The 16,929-nt window shown below is 40.4% G+C and overlaps 1 protein-coding gene across 11 annotated transcripts in view; it reads right to left on the bottom strand.

The window, feature by feature from the left end:
- ANO4 (anoctamin 4) overlaps positions 1-16,929 on the bottom strand; it is a 439,368-nt gene that overhangs the window by 24,083 nt on the left and 398,356 nt on the right. For all 11 annotated transcript variants that reach the window (XM_070370271.1, XM_070370269.1, XM_070370272.1 and 8 more), the window contains 3 exons: positions 12,677-12,829; positions 11,594-11,741; positions 4,684-4,803 (listed from right to left, as the gene is read on the bottom strand). In XM_070370271.1, the coding sequence (XP_070226372.1) occupies positions 4,684-4,803; positions 11,594-11,741; positions 12,677-12,829 (421 nt within the window). The remainder of the gene's footprint in view (positions 1-4,683; positions 4,804-11,593; positions 11,742-12,676; positions 12,830-16,929) is intronic.

The raw sequence follows: 16,929 nt of genomic DNA on the forward strand, positions 1-16,929 counted from the left end.
TGATTTCCTATCTTCATAATTTTTTTTTCTAGTTGTGGCCTTTTCTTATTCACCTAGAGAAGTTCCTATAGCATTTGTTGCAAAGCTGGTCTGGTGGTGCTGAATTCTTTTAGCTTTGGCTTGTCTGTAAAGCTTTTGATTTCTCTGTTAAATCTGAATGAGAGTCTTGCTGAGTAGAGTATTCTTGGTTGTAGGTTCTTCCCTTTCATCACTGTAAATATAACATGCCCCTTTCTTCTGGCCTGCAGAGTTTCTGCTGAAAAATCATCTGATAACCTTATGGGAATTCCCTTGTATGTTATTTGCTATTTTTCCCTCATTGCTTTTAGTATCTTTCCTTTGTCTTTAATTTTTGTCAAATTGATCATTATATGTCTTGGCATGTTCCTCCCTGGGTTTATCCCATAAGGAACTCTCTGCATTTCTGGGTCTTGAGTGACTCCTTTCCCATGTAAGGGAAGTTTTCAGCTATTATCTCTTCAAATATCTTCTCAGGTCCTTTCTCTTCCTTCAGTTCAGTTCAGTCGCTCATTCGTGTCTGACTCTTTGCGACCCCATGAATTGCAGCACGCCAGGCCTCCCTGTCCATCACCATCTCCTGGAGTTCACTCAAACTCACGTCCATCGAGTCAGTGATGCCATCCAGCCATCTCATCCTCTGTCATCCCCTTCTCCTCCTGCCCCCAATCCTCTCCCAGCATCAGTCGTTTTCAATGAGTCAACTCTTCACATGAGGTGGCCAAAGTATTGGAGTTTCAGCTTTAGCATTATTCCTTCCAAAGAACACCCAGGGTTGATCTCGTTTAGAATGGACTGGTTGGATCTCCTTGCAGTCCAAGGGACTCTCAAGAGTCCTCTCTAACACTACAGTTCAAAAGCATCAATTCTTCAGTGCTCAGCTTTCTTCACAGTCCAACTTTCACATCCAGACATGACCACTGGAAAAACCATAGCCTTGACTAGACGGACCTTTGTTGGCAAAGTAATGTCTCTGCTTTTGAATATGCTATCTAGGTTGGTCATAACTTTCCTTCCAAGGAGTAAGCGTCTTTTAATTTCATGGCTGCAATCACCATCTGCAGTGATTTTGAAGCCCCCTAAAATAAATTCTGACACTGTTTCCCCATCTATTTCTCATGAAGTGATGGGGCCAGATGCCATGATCTTCATTTTCTGAATGTTGAGCTTTAAGCCAACTTTTCACTCATCTCTTTCACTTGGACCCCTGTTATGCAAATGTTGGCACAATTAATGTTATTCCAGAGGTCTCTTACACTGTCCTCATTTCTCTTCATTCTTTTTTTTATTCTATTCCATGACAGTGATTCCCACCATCCTGTCTTCCAGCTCACTTATGCATTATTCTGCCTGTTATTCTGCTATTGATTTCTTCTAGTGGATTTTTCATTTCAGTTACTGTACTGTTCACCTCTGTTTGTTCTTTAGCTCTAGGTCTTTGTTAAACATTTACCTTCTTGATCTATACCTCCATTCTTTTTCCAAGCTCTTAGATCATCTTTACTGTCATTATTCTGAATTCTTTTTAGGGTAGATGGCCTGTCTCCGCTTCACTTAGTTGTCTTTCTGAGGCTTTATCTTGTTCCTTCATTTGGGACATATTCCTTGGCTGTCTTATTTTGTCTAACTTTCTGTGATTGTGGTTTCCATTCTGAAGGCTGCAGGGCTGTAATTCTTCTTCTGCTGTCTTCAACTTGGTGGATGAGACTGGTCTAAGAGGCTTGTTCATGCTTCTTGGTGGGAGGGACTGGTTCCTGCCCACTGGTGGGTGGAACTGGGTCTTGTCACTCTGGGCAGGACCATGTCAAGAGATATGCTTATCAGGCAGTTGTGTGCTCAGGAAGACTTTAATCAGTCTGTCTGCTGATCAGTGGGGCTGTGTTCCCACTTGGTTGGTTGTTTGGCCTTAAGTGTCCTGGTCTGCCAGCTGTTAGGTGAGGCCAGGTCTTGGTGAGAAAATGATGGCCTCCAGGAAGGCTGATGCTAATGAGTACTCCTTAGAACTACTTTGACTATGTTTTTGTCCCCGTAGTGAGTCACAGTTGCCCCCTGCCTGTGTAGGAGACCCTCCAATACTAGCAGGTAGGTCTGACCCAGGCTCTTATAAGGTCACTGTTTATTTCCCTGGGTCCTGGTGCACACAAGACCCTGTGTGTGCCCTCTAAGAGTGGGGGTTTCTGTTTTCCCTAGACCTGTGGAATTCCTGTGATCAAACCCTGTTGGCTTTCAAAGCCAGATTTTCTGGGGCTCTGCTGCCATTGCAGGGGACCCTGACATGGGGCTTAGAACTTTCACTCCTGTGGGAGAATTTCTGTGGCATATTTCTTTTCCAGTTTGTGGGTCACCGACTTGGTGGTGGCTGTGATTTGATTTTATCATGATTGCACCCTTCCTATTATCCTGTTGTGGCTTCTTCTTTATTTTTGGGTGTAGAATATCTGTTTTTGTAGGTTTCTGTAGTTATTAGTTGATGGTTGTTCAGCAGTTATTCGTGATTTTGGTGTTTTTGTAAGAAGAGGTGAGTTCACGTCCTTCTACTCTTATCATTTAGTCTCTGTCTTAAGCAGCAATGTTTGGAAAGGGATCTTTTTTCTATGCAGTAGGTCTCAACAGTGGGCTTAAAATATTCAGAAAGCCATGTTGTAAACAGATTTTCTGTGATTCAGGCTTTATTGCTCCATTTATAGAACACCTGCAGAGTAGAGTTAGCATAATTCTTAAGGGCCCTAGGACTTTCAGAATGGTAAATGAGCACTGGCTTCAGCTTCAAGTCTCCAGCTTCATTAACTCTTTAATGAGAGAGTCAGCCTGTCCTTTGAAGTTTGAAGTCAGGCATTGACTTCTCCTCTCTAGCTATGAAAGTTCTAGATGACATCTTCTTCCAAATAGAGGCTGTTTCATCTGTCTTTAAAATCTGTTGTTTAGTGTAATCACTTTCATTAAATATTTCAGATAGATCTTCTGGATAAATAACTGCAGCTTCTACATTAGCACTTGCATGTTATAGGGGTAGCTTCTTTCATTAAATTCATGAACCAATCTCTGCTGCTGCTGCTAAGTCACTTCAGTCGTGTCCAACTCTGTGCAACCCCATAGACGGCAGCCTACCAGGCTCCTCTGTCCATGGAATTTTCCAGGCAAGAGTACTGGAGTGGGTTGCCATTGTCTTCTCCCACATCCTCTGCTAGCTTCAAACTTTTCTGTAGCTTCCTTATCTATCTCAGATGTCACAGAATTGAAAGAGTGAGGGTCTCTCCCTGAATTAAGCTTTGGCTTAAGGAAATGTTGTTGCTGGTTTGATCTTTTCTACAGATCACTAAAACTTTCTTCAGATCATCAGTAAGGCTGTTTTACTTCTCATTTGGGTGTTCACTGGAGTAGCACTTTAAATTTCCTCCAAGAACTTTTCCTTTGCATTTATAACCTAGCAAACTGTTTGGTTTAAGATGCCTAACTTTGGGCTTACCTCTGCTTTCAACATGCCTTCCTCACTAAGCTTAGTCATTTCTTGCTTTTAATTTTAATTTCTAGCTTTTAATTTAAAGTGAGAGGTGTGAGGCTTTCCTTTCTCTTGAACACTTACAGGCCACTGAAAGGTTATTAATTGGCCTAATTTCAATATTGTTGTGTCAGGGAAGAGGGGAGTCCAAGGAGAGGGAGAGCAGGGAAAAAAAGAGTAAGTCAGAACACATATAACATTTATCAAGTAAATCCACTGTCTTTCTTACATGGGCATGGTTTGTAGCACCCCAAAACAATTACAGTAGTTTTTTACTACTGTAATTACTAATTACTAATACCAAAGACCACTGATTATAGGTCACCACAGCAAATATAATAATGAAAAATTTTGAAATATGGTGATAATTACCAAAACGTTGCCAAGTCACAAAGTGATCAGATGCTATTGGAAAATCAGCACTGATGGACTTTCTTAACCCAGGATTGCCACAAACCTTGTGAAGTGAAGTGAAAGTCACTCAGTCATGTTCAACTCTTTGCAACCCCATGGACTATACAGACCATGGAATTCTCCAGGTCAGAACACTGGAGTGGGTAGCCTTTCCTTTCTCCAGGGGATCTTCCCAACCCAGGGACTGAACCCAGGTCTCCTGCATTGCAGGAGGATTCTTTACCAGCTAAGTCACAAGGGAAGCCCAAGAGTACTGGAGTGGGTAACCTATCCCTTCTCCAGTGGATCTTCTCAACCCAGGAATCAAATCGGGGTCTCCTGAGGATTCTTTACCAACTGAGCTATCAGAGACATCACAAACCTTAAACTTTTAAAAAATGCAGTATCTGTGAAGTGCACAAAAATGAGATATGCCTGTGTGTAACAAGTTGCTTTTCTCTTGCTGCTTTTAATATCCTCTACTTTTCTTAACTTTTAACACTTTAATTATAATGTCTTAGTGGGGATCTCTTTGGGTTCCTCTTACATGGGTTTCCTGGATCTAGAAGCCTGGGATTCACCTCAGAGATTGTGTTTTAATCAGTCTGGGTCACAGCTGGGTGAAGACATTTAAAAATCCTCCAGAGGGCTGTAATGCATAGTTAAGTTTGAGAACCCCTGCTTTAAAGCCGCTCAGTCAAAAAGGCTGTTACCTGAGCAACACCTCCCCAAGGCAGAGCCAGCCCAGCTGAGGCAGAGTGTGCTACACTTACCTACAGTACTTGAGAGGAGTCCCCGAGAACTCACTGCCATCAGACTCAGGTTCAGATCTGTTCTCAAAGTCAGAAATTCGGAATACAGACAAGCTGGCATTCACATAGCCAACCATGCACCTAAAGATGAAAACAGATTCTGTAATTAGGACTCTGATCACCTTTGCATCCAATTCATCAAGGGTCTACTTGCTAGAAATTACTGCAGTTATAGGTGTCTTATCTGACCCTGTCTTGTCACAGCACTCAAGTTGGAATACACTGAAAAACCCTGGCTGTGTTAAATGAGAGACAAGTCATTTCTTTTGTTCTGGTCCTTTTTGTGCAGAATCGTCATATAGAACAGCACTACTCCAATCAATGCTTCGGTGAAACGGTGAAAGCATTGCATAATCAGTATAAATTAGGTCACTACTTCTTTCATAAATACACACATACATGTACACACAATCACATTCCTTCATTACTGGTTGTCTATACTTTCTTATGTGGGGTTTCTCAGGTGCCTCAGTAGGTAGAGAACTTCCCTGCAATCCAAGAGATGCCAGAGATATGGGTTCGATTCCTGGGTCAGGAAGATCCCCTGGAGGAGGGCATGGCTACTCACTCCAGTATTCTTGCCTGGAGAATCTCATGGACAGAGGAGCCTGGTGGCCTACAGTCCATAGATTGCAAAGAGTTGGACACGACTGAAGTGAATGAGCACAGCACATACTTCCTTATAATGACCTGAATATAATGGCTATGGATATGACACCACTTCCCAATTCATCCATGCTACAATCATGGTAGATCATGTTTCCTTCATGTATCATATGCTTTCATGCCTCTGCTTTCTGTTGGGATTCCTTACTCATTTTGTACAAATGGTAACATCCTCCAATGGCCAGCTGAGATGCCATCTCTTGTGTGAAGATGTCCTAATGTGCCTAGTCAGAAGCTTCATTCCCTTCTGTCTGTGGCACTTCTGTATTTACTTCCTAATGGCCATACAGCTTATCCTAGGGTTGGCTGCATACGTGTATGTCTTCTCCTTTGGACTGTAGTGTTTTTTATTTTTGGATCAAAAGAGGTGTCATCGATACTTTGGTATCCTAGGATAGTCTCACGCAGTGTAGGAATCCGTTAAATTGGAGAGGACATAAAGTACCAGGGGTTCTATCAAGGTCTAGAAGATGGATCAGGAATAAAATTATTACCTAGGATTATAAGCTTCTTGAGAACATGGCTTTCAGCCTGTGCTGGGGGTTCAGTATATTGGTACAAGAAACTTGGGTTTTAGGGTCATATATTGTAGCTTTGCTGCTTTCTAGCCATGTCATATTGACAAATTATGCAACTTCTTTAAAGCAACGAAAGTACCACCTCATAGGGTCATTGTGGGAAGAAAACGATATGTGTAAAACATGTCTGCTTATGTACTGCTTATATACTCTGATATACTGCTTAGCATATAGCAAGATCTTAATAAACGTGAGTGGCTATTATTCACTTTATTGCATGCACCTAGCAAGAGGTCAACAAATAATTATCAACTGAAAGAATAAATAATGGTTTTCAGACTCTTTTCATTAATATGTCTGATGTGATTATTCAAAGTTGCTGAATATCAAACCCAAGTGATGACACAGATATTGTTCTGAGAGCACATGGGTTCTGTATGTGTGTTGTCTTGCTCAAGAAAAGGCTGGCCTTAAGTGAACCAAGGAGAAGGGCTCATTTATCAAGTCACTCATGAGTGAAAGTAATGGTCAGTGTGTGTGTAACATGCCCTTCTCCCACTGGCAGCAGGCCTCCCCATCACTCCTTAAAAGGGTAATTTGAAATGATTTCTCCCTCATATATGAACTGCCTAGAACATGACGTGAAAACAAATCAGTATCTTGATGATAATTAGTTGTCAGAGAGGGAGCCGGTTTTGTGAAATATAGAGCAGTCTTCTCAGGGGCTGGGCTGTGGGAAGGGAAAGGTGCTATGGAAACTGGCAAAAAACAGGCCATTGTTGAAATGGAATAATTATGTCCAGGCCCTCCTACACTTTTCTCTCATAAAGCAGCCCTGAGCTTTACTAAGATTAAAGCTGCTTGTCTAATGGTGGCTCTGTTTAAAAAACCTCAATTGAGAACTTAAATTCAAATAAAATACCTGTCTCATGGGCTGAATACCTTAAAGCCTCAAAATAAAAGGGGTATGTCACTGAACTATTTATTAAGCATATTCATTTGATGTCACTCATAAATCAAGCTGAAAATGCCTTTAGTGGGCATGTACTCCTCCTGGGTCCAAAGCGTTACATGTGAAGTTAGTACATATATACATAACTGTCAACTGTGTAAGTCTTTTTTCCATGTTATTTTCATAATCAGAGGAGGAGGAGGACTGCTAATGCTGAACTGTCTAGGCATTTCTCCGTTTCCACTGTGGGAAAGAATCTTGGCTTGCCAACATCAAATAGTTGGGACGACCATCCATTCAGGGAAGTGAGGTTCCCTGTAGGTTTCTTCACTGTATGGTGTGCTTCATTTCCAGCGGCCTCCTGTTACAGGAGGAAGGCCACAGGCAGCGGCAGACCCCATGTCTACTATTCAGTTTGCTGCCAGGTGGTCTGTGTACCCTCAGTGTGACTCAGCCCCAGATCCAAGTGAGACACAGGGAAGATGAGGTTATACTGATGATCAGGGAGAAGTGAGAGGAATGGAGGAAAAGGTATCAAACAAAAGAGGTGTTTCCTGGGAACATAAAATAATAATTTCCCTAAGAGGCTGGCAGGCAGCCTCTGCAGACATTTCTAAGAAAGGAGATTCAGAAAAACGTCTTATGAAAAGGCAGCATTGTTTGAATTAGAATGCATACCTTGTCCAAATAATGTCTGAGAAGACATATTTAAATGTGAGAACTTTGGTTTTAATACTATTCATTATTTATTGCTTTCCATCCTTTACTATGGGGGAAAAGGATGAACTAGAGATAATTATTATACTTGGCTTCCCTGGTGGCTCAGACAGTAAAGAATCTACTTGTCGTGAAGGAGACCTGGGTTCAATCCCTGGATCGGGAAGATCCCCTGGAGAAGGGAATGGCAACCCACTCTAGTATTCTTGCCTGGAGAATTCCATGGACAGAGAATCCTGGCAGGCTACAGTCCATGGGGTCGCAAAGAATTGGACACGACTGAACGACTAACACACACACTCATTATACTTACTATAACTATTTGGGAGAGAACAGAATGAGAAGTTGACCTTTGAATCTGTTGATTCCAGGTCAAACTCACTGCAGAGTATCTTTGAATTCTGCCAAAGTAGATTTGCTTTTGAGGTTTTAGGCATTGTGACTCACAAAGCATGGGGCGAAAGGGCAAAAAAATCCAGGGGAAATGAGATCAGGTTTGTGCATTTAAAGTCAGACATGTTTTTAGATGACTATAATAAATGACTTAAGCAACTAACACTTTCACTTAACCATCAGCTTTATCTTTTGAAATACAACTTTACAACTGATTATGATGTTGATCTATTTAATTGATTTATAGTTTATAAATATAGTTCATTCAGATATTCATAACCCATTCTGTGAAAATTTGAGCAGTGTCCTTGATCAAGTGTGTTACTCCTTATGAGATCACTATTTCTATAGGAAAATTAGCTTGATTTTATTTATCACTACATCATGTACACCAGGTACATACCTCACAGTAATTCTTGGGCCTGCATATATCCTTAGAGGATGATGCCAAACTGTAAGAGAAAGTTCCCAAACTGTAATCTATGTCTATCTGATACCAAAGTAATTAGTTTGATGCATTCATTGAGGATAAGGGATCAAACTGATAAAATTGGTTATTTGTGCTTTCTGGGAAAAAAATTTAGTTTGTTGATTGAAATTTTAACTCTGATTGGCAGGAACAATTTTATAATTTGCACCTTCAATTTTATTTCACAATTTCTGCCTCCTGATGTCTGCCCAGAGGTGATTTCAGTTATCTAAGCTCTTTTCTAAAGGGCCCTGGGAAGATACCCTCAAAGAGGAAGTGACTTCATTTTATAAACAATAAACAGTCTAATCACAGGCAGCAGGAAAGACAGAGTATCTTAAGAGGGAAGGTGACAACATCTGAAATACTCTTGGGTACCCACTGTGTGGAGACCATGCCTCAAACCACAGTGTTCCAGATCTGGCTGAAAATGATACTATCTTCCCCACTGTGTCACTGAAGACTTGTCTGCAGAGCATCTGTGTTGGTGGAGAGACTAGTTGGAACACATGACTAGGAATAACTGAAGCACGCTGTCACAGGGACAAGGGGCCTGTGAACTGAATGAGCCTAGATGTAGGCTTGAAATTCTCATCCGTGGAGGAGCCAGGGAAGCCTGAAAGGTAAGGAGGCCTGAAGGAAACCTGGAGGTTTGGAGAAGGTGATGGGTATTGTTGGAGTACTGTTGACTTAGGGTCAATTTAAATTGAAATATGACATTTCTACAACTGGACTAAATCATGAGTGGGATTTGACTATGACTGCACGTGCTACCCTAGAAGCCTGTGACATCTAAAGTCTGACAATGCTGTTCCTCTATGAGTTCAGTCATCTCCGAAGCATTTTTAAATTGGAAAAAGAAGAAACCTAAAAAGGATAATAGAGTAGCTGGTGGGGCAGAAAATAAGATTCATGGAGAAGCAGACAAATGTAACTACTTGAAAACAAGAAAAATGAACAATGGAGTAGAAGATTAAAAAGCAGATGTATAAATATTGAAGGTGGCAAAGGTTAAAAGAAAAGTTGTTTAAAAAAAAGGGGGGGGGCAGTGCCTGGAGAGCACAATAAAACTGAAATGAGGCTATTTAGATAAATTCTAATCACTATGAACACTGTCTTAAATCTAATAGGCTGCCAAAAGTCTAAAGAATTGATTCACTATTAATTGTTCATAATGTTGCTACTTTGTTTTTTGGTTCCCTCTAGAACAAGACACGGAGAAGGCAATGGCATCCCACTCCAGTACTCTTGCCTGGACGGAGGAGCCTTGTAGGCTGCAGTCCATGGGGTCGCTAAGAGTCGGACATGACTGAGCGACTTCACTTTCACTTTTCACTTTCATTCATTGGAGAAGGAAATGGCAACCCACTCCAGTGTTCTTGCCTGGAGAATCCCAGGGACGGGGGAGCCTGGAGGGCTGCCATCTATGGGGTCACACAGAGTTGGACATGACTGAAGCGCCTTAGCAGCAGCAGCAGAACAAGACAGGTTTCACAATATTTGAAATAAGGGAAGAATGGGAATAACCACTGGAATTTAAACCCCACGGAGTTGACTATTGATGAGTTGGATAATGGCTTATTGGCACAGGCCTTGAGAGCTATGAGGTTCAGGATGAGTCCTGCCTTGTGATTCTGGATTTAATCTCTCAATCTCTTTCTGCTCTTCAAAATGAGGGTAATAATACATGTCCTTGCTCCCTGAATTGTTTTGAGAATCAAAACACTGTGGTTTGAACATAGGTAAGCTTTTCTAGGCTAAGTCAAGAACAAAATGTTGACAACCATTACAGTTAGAAAGAAGTGGATACATAGTACAACATAAGTTTTTAAATCTTTCTTAAAATGGGATGGTATGCTCACTAAAGTTGCTAGAGTATACGTGTTTAACAAACACGTGGCTAGTGTAGTAATGAACTTTATAGAAATTTCCTCTAATAACTGGATTGTGAGCTGGACCTAGACTACACATGCATGAATTCAGCCAACTTTGGTGGCACTGTCCTCCTTGAGGGCTGATGGAACTATAATAGCTACAGAGGACGAATTAATTTGGCTCAAACCAGTAAGCCAAGAGGCAGGGCTGCTTGTGTGAATAAGCAGTAGCCCAAGTGAGATGATTTCTGGGGCACTGAAATGATCCTGTGACACCAACACACGTTCCACTCCAATCTACAGACATTTAAACCCCACAATTAGATTATTTTGACATTAATCAAACAGGGTGGTTGTATTTTTTCCCACTGAAGTATGTTAGGACTCTTTATATCTTTTTTTCCCAAAGGGAAGGTGAAGTCGCTCAGTCATGTCCGACTTTGCGACCCTTTGCGCTCAGTCGTGTCTGACTCTTTGTGGACTGTAGCCTACCAGGCTTCTCCATCCATGGGATTTCTCCAGGCAAGAATACTGGAGTGGGTTACCATTTCCTTCTCCAGTGGATCTTCCTGACCCAGGCATCAAACCCGGGTCTCCTGCATTGGAGGCAGACGCTTTAACCTCTGAGCCACCAGGGAAGCTAAGCTAGAGGACATGTTACGATATTGTCAAGGCTTTATCTGACCAGAAATACAGCTTTGGGGATCACTGAGGTGATGCTATAAAACTGACCTCTCAGGGAGTTGCCTATGATAATATTGACACTAGTCAAGTCAGTAGCCAGAAAAGAAGCATTCAGTTACTTATTCCACAAGTATTTATTGAGTACTTTATGGGTACCTGGCATGTGGTTTCACATTTCCCATATAAAATTTGCAGAGTCTACCTAATGACACAAGGGGAATCAAATTATATTTTTACAAACTCATAAAAATGGCATAACTATACATCATGTACTACTATTTTTTTTTGCTACACAGCATACCACACATTTTTAAATTCATGGTGGGCAAGAGTGGGAAAAATGATTGATTGCTCTTCTCACATTTGATTCCATCTAAAATGTGTATGATCTATATGACTCCCAACCCTTCAGTAGAACAGGATGTGTTTCCTTTGGCCAAAAGTATTGTTATATTATAATCCCACCTCCCCCACAACAAGCCTTCTTGTCCTGGACTTGTGTCCCATGTACTCCAATGCAGAGGCTTCTGTTTGGGTGTCCAACCGTATACAATGGCTAGGGAATGGGGATTCCATGATGGCTTTATGGCAAACTTACTTTTGCCCAGCTTCTCCTTGGCCCGCACAAGGTCCATACTTATAAGCATATACCAAGCGAGGGATAAAGTCAGATGTGATCGCTATCACAAATGCATTTGTAATAACGGAGAGAATTCCAATGCCTTCAAGAATCCCATACCAAATTCCTATTCAAAGAGAAGTGTTAGTTAATTCCAGATACAACAGCAGAGGCAAATAAGTATGAAAACAACTGGGGTAACTAATTTTCAATAGTCCTTTCCATGGGTCCTTCCATCATTCCAAATACTGATACTTGCAACCAGAAGGAAGACTTTCTACTTGCAAACACCTTGGCACTGAAGGAGTTTGATTGCAAGTGCCAATACTCATGACTTAAAACTCAATCAGCTTCAGAAATAAGGAGAGAATTCTGGTTGATGATAAGGTACCAAATACCATTTGCTAAGACTGGCTGGCATATGCAGTGTCAAGCTGTCACCAGACTAGGAGATCCTCGGGATAAGTATAGGATCCTTCCAGTTCATCTTTATGGACCAAGTTCCTGATGCATGACCCAAGGTAGGTGCTCACTGAATGTCTGTCTGTTTCATCTGGAGGTTAAGAGGCCACTGAGCTAACGTTTGCACTGAATTCTCTTCCACACATGCTGGCTGGGCACCTGCCAGCTCTATATGAAGCACCCAATGCAGAAATGAATAAAAGACACCTGGTTCAACTTAGCACCTCTAGTCAAAAACCAAAAGCCATCTCTGCCTCTAGAAAAATGGGACTCTGCTTCCTGTGACTCAGGCAGACATTTAGGAAAGAGCAAAACAAACTGAAGCAAATGCAAGATCTACTTTCAAAAGGAAGTAGTAATAAATCAAATTTTTAAATTCTAGCATCCTAGGATAGAAACAACCAAACTGAGAATCTATTTAAGCACAAATTCTCTAGCACTGGAAATTATAAATTTTCAAACAGGTAACTGTACTTGTTACCTAATATTATTTAAAGCTAATATAATTATTCTTTTGCAAGATTTAGTCATCTTACATGGAAACTATATGTAAATATCTAAAGTTAGTGGCTCTTTTAAAAATCCCCAAATCCAACTTACCTATATCTTTGGCCCTTGAAGCTAAAGGTCGCCTCCACTGTGTGACAAATTTATAAGCGTCAAGTCGAATTTCAATTATATTATTCAGTAAGGCCAGAAGTGGTGCTAGGGGAAAAGCTGCCACAAAGATAGTTGTAAATCCAAACTGAAGAACTAGGGAAGGAAAAAGAACAGAGTGTATTGGCTTTCCAGTACTATTTTCAGAAGCTTAGTAGTCTGAATATGTCACTGTTTTAATGCATGTGCTAAGTCACTTCAGTTGTGTCCCACTCTTTGTGACCCCATGGACTGCAGCCCACCAGGCTCCTCGGTCCATGGGATTTCCAAGGCAAGAATACTGAAGTAAGTGACCCAGGGATTGAACCTGCATCTCTTGAGTCTCCTGCATTTGTCAGGTGGATTCTTTACCACTAGTGCCACCTGGGAAGCCCTATTTTCCCCCAAAGCACAGGTAACATATTTTCTAGAAAGATGGCCAGGACACTTGAAAAAGAGTTGCTCCCTGAGCCTGGAAGCAATGGCATCCTAGGAGCAGTAATAATATCTCAAGTACAGATCTTGTTTTCTAAATACCATTCTCTAGTAAAAGGAACCAGGGCTCCTTGGAGAAATGATTGATTCCAGAGCTATGGCAGGCAAAAGTCAAGAGTTTTGTGTATAGGACAAACAACTTTAGCCACATACAACAATCTTTTTTAATCATAAAAGAATGTTGAATTTTGCAAATATGTTTCCTGTATTTATTGAGATATATGATTTTTGTATCTCATCCTATTAATCTGATATATTACATTAAAATGTATATATGTTGAACCAGTCATGCATCACAGATAAATCCCACTTGGCTGTAGTATGCAATTGTTTTATTGTGTTCTTGAATTTGGCTTGCTAATATTTTGAGAATTTTTGAAGTTGTGTTTATCAAGAATATTGGTCCAATGTTATCTTTTCTTGTGGTATCCTTATCTGGCTTTGGTATCAAGGTAATGCTGGCCTTGAAGAATGAGTTTGGGAGTGTTCCCTCCTCTTCAATTTTTTGTAAGTGAGGAGGATTTGTATTCTTTTAATGTCTGGTAGAATTCACCAGTGAAATTGTCTGGTCCTGTGGTTTTTCTATGTTGGGAGACTTTTGATTTCTGATTCTCTTTAATCATTATTGATCTTTTCATATTTTCTATTTTTTGCTGATTCGGCCTTGGTAGGTTGTGTATTTCTAGAAACTTATCTATTTTTTCTAGGTTATATCATATGGTATTTTTCTTTCTCTCTGACTGACTTTAGATATCCATGTTGCTGAAAATGGCATTATTTCATTCTTTTTTATGGCTGAGTAGTATTCCACTGTATATATATACCATAACTTCTTTATCCATTCATTTGGTAATGAACATTTAGGTTGTTTCATGTCTTGCTATTATAGATAGTGCTTCTATGAACATAGAAGTATATGTATCGTTTTGAATTCTAGTTTTGTCCCATTATATGCCCAGGAGTGGGATTATTGGATCATATAGAAACTCCATTTTTAATTTCTTGAGGAACTTCCATACTGTTTTCCATAGTGGCTGCTTACATTCCAACCAATAGTGTGGGAAGGATTCCTTTTTCTCCATACCCTCTCTAGTATTTATTATTTGTAGACTTTCTGATAATGGTCATTCTAATCCTCATGGTAGTTTTGATTTGCATTTCTCTAATAATTAGAGAAAGGCAGGTAAGGTAGTCCTCTCTTGAATAATTTTCCAGTTTGTTGTGATTCACACAGGCAAAGAAAAGCTTTGGTGTAGTCACTAAAACAGAAGTAGATGTTTTTCTGGAATTCTCTTGCTTTTTCTATGATCCAGTGGATGCTGGCAACTTGATCTCAGGTTCCTAAATCAAGATGGCAGAGGAATCAGGTTTGGAAATTTCCCAGTTATTTTTTTAAATAAACTCTCTGGCCCCTACCATCCCACCCCCCCCGCCCCACTTTCTTCTGATATACCAATTATTCTCAGATTTGTCTGATTGAATCTGATAGTTTGCATAGGTTTTCTTTACTTTTTAAAAAGTCTAATTTCTGTCTTCTTTTGACTGAATTATCTCTATGTATTATCTCTAAGTTATTTCTAAATATTCCTATCCTCCAGTCTGGAGAAAGCAATGGCACCCCACTCCAGTACTCTTGCCTGGAAAATCCCATGGACGGAGGAGCCTGGTAGGCTGCAGTCCATGGGGTCGCTAAGAGTCGGACACGACTAAGCAACTTCACTTTCACTTTTTCTCTTTCATGCATTGGAGAAGGAAATGGCAACCCACTCCAGTGTTCTTGCCTGGAGAATCCCAGGGGCAGGAGAGCCTGGTGGGCTGATGTCTATGGGGTCACACAGAGTCAGACACGACTGAAGTGACTTAGCAGCAGACACAACTGTCGGAGAAGGCAATGGCACCCCACTCCAGTACTCTTGCCTGGAAAATCCCATGGACAGAGGAGCCTGGTAGGCTGCAGTCCATGGGGTCGCTAGGAGTCGGAAACAACTGACTGAACTGACTTCACTTTCACTTTTCACTTTCATGCATTGGAGAAGGAAATGGCAACCCACTCCAGTGTTCTTGCCTGGAGAATCCCAGGGATGGTGGAGCCTGGTGGGCTGCCGTCTATGGGGTCACACAGAGTTGGACACGACTGAAGCAACTTAGTAGCAGCAGCATCTTCCAATCATTTTATTCTTTTTTCCATGTGGTCTTCATCTCATTCACTGAATTCTTCAGCTCCAGAATTTGTTTGGTTCTCTTTTATAATTTCAATCTCTTTAGTAAAGGACTCTTTCTGTTCATTAATTTTATTCGCAAGTTCATTGAATTACCTTCCCGTGATTTTTTTGTAGCTCAATGATTTTCTGTACACCTGTTTTGAATTCTTTACCACTTATTTTTCTTTATGTAATACCACATTTCCTTGATTTTTCATGGTGTTTGACCACACGCACTTCTGCTTTCATCTTTGAAGTAGCAGACACCTACCCCAGTTAAGAATTTATACTTATTTTACTTCTTTCAATAGTCTTTGAGTCTAGTAACTTCTATTGTATGCCAGACATATTAAAGTTCTAGATCAAGGGTCAGCAAATTATAGCCTGAAGGCCAAATCTGGATAACTCTCTGCTTTGTTTCTTTTTTTAAACCTACCTGTGAGTTAATAATAGTTTTTACATTTTAAGTAGTTATGTAAATACAAGGCGTGCTGTGATTCATGGGGTCACAAAGAGTCCGACACCACTGAGCTGAACTGAACTGATACAACCATTTAAAATATAATAGCCTCAATCTTGCATCATGACCCCCAAAGTCAAAATTATTTACTGTCTAGCCCTTTAAGAATAAGTTATTGATCTCTGCTCTTAGTGATGTTCTTTTGCAGCAAAGAAGGAGATGATCAGTGTGGTCATGAGTTAAGCCAAGTTGGTCCTTGGGTATGGTTTTTGTAAAGCTCAGTCCACCTGCCTGGCTGTGACCGAGAACAGGGTGGACCTTTTTCTCTGCTAATGACCACAGAGGCTCAGTTCTGTCCTTGGGGAGGTTTTACAATTAGGTCCTTAGCTGCTTGCCCATCACATCTTCAAAATATTACATTATTATAGATAAAGAATGACTTTAAGATAAAATTTCAACTCAACAGTAAAATAGAATAATCCTAAACTGTTTGAACATAAAAATACAGCTTCAAAGTATATAAAGTAAAAAGTGACCAAACTAGAAGGAGCATAAGATAAAATTCTCAAGTATGACTATGGACTTTAACACTCTTTTCTTGGTAACTAGTAGAGGAAATAGACAAAGTTTAATAGGACATGAATGTAAGATTTGAACAACACAGTTAAACTTGCCAACTAATAGACACAGAAGATTATACTCAACAATTGCAGAACACACTTTAAACACTTATCAAAACAGAAATATGCAGAGGCATAAAACAAATCTCAGCATATATTAAATGACTAAAATACCACAGCAGAATTAAAAATCAATGACAGAAAAAGAAAAAGATTTGATACCATTTAGAGGACTTGAGCTCACCTCCTCTCATAAAAACACCAAAATCACAACCGTTGAACAACCATCAACAAAAAAGACTACACCCCATGAGAAAACATATTCTGTATCCAAAGACAAGCTACAACAAGGCAGTAGGAGGGGCACTTTTGTGGTATAATCAAATCCCATACCTGCCAGAAAGAGAAAATAATTGTATCACAGAGGTTCTCCCATAGGAG

This window comes from Bos mutus, chromosome 5 (genome assembly GCF_027580195.1).
Source record: "Bos mutus isolate GX-2022 chromosome 5, NWIPB_WYAK_1.1, whole genome shotgun sequence".
Lineage (NCBI taxonomy): Eukaryota > Metazoa > Chordata > Mammalia > Artiodactyla > Bovidae > Bos > Bos mutus.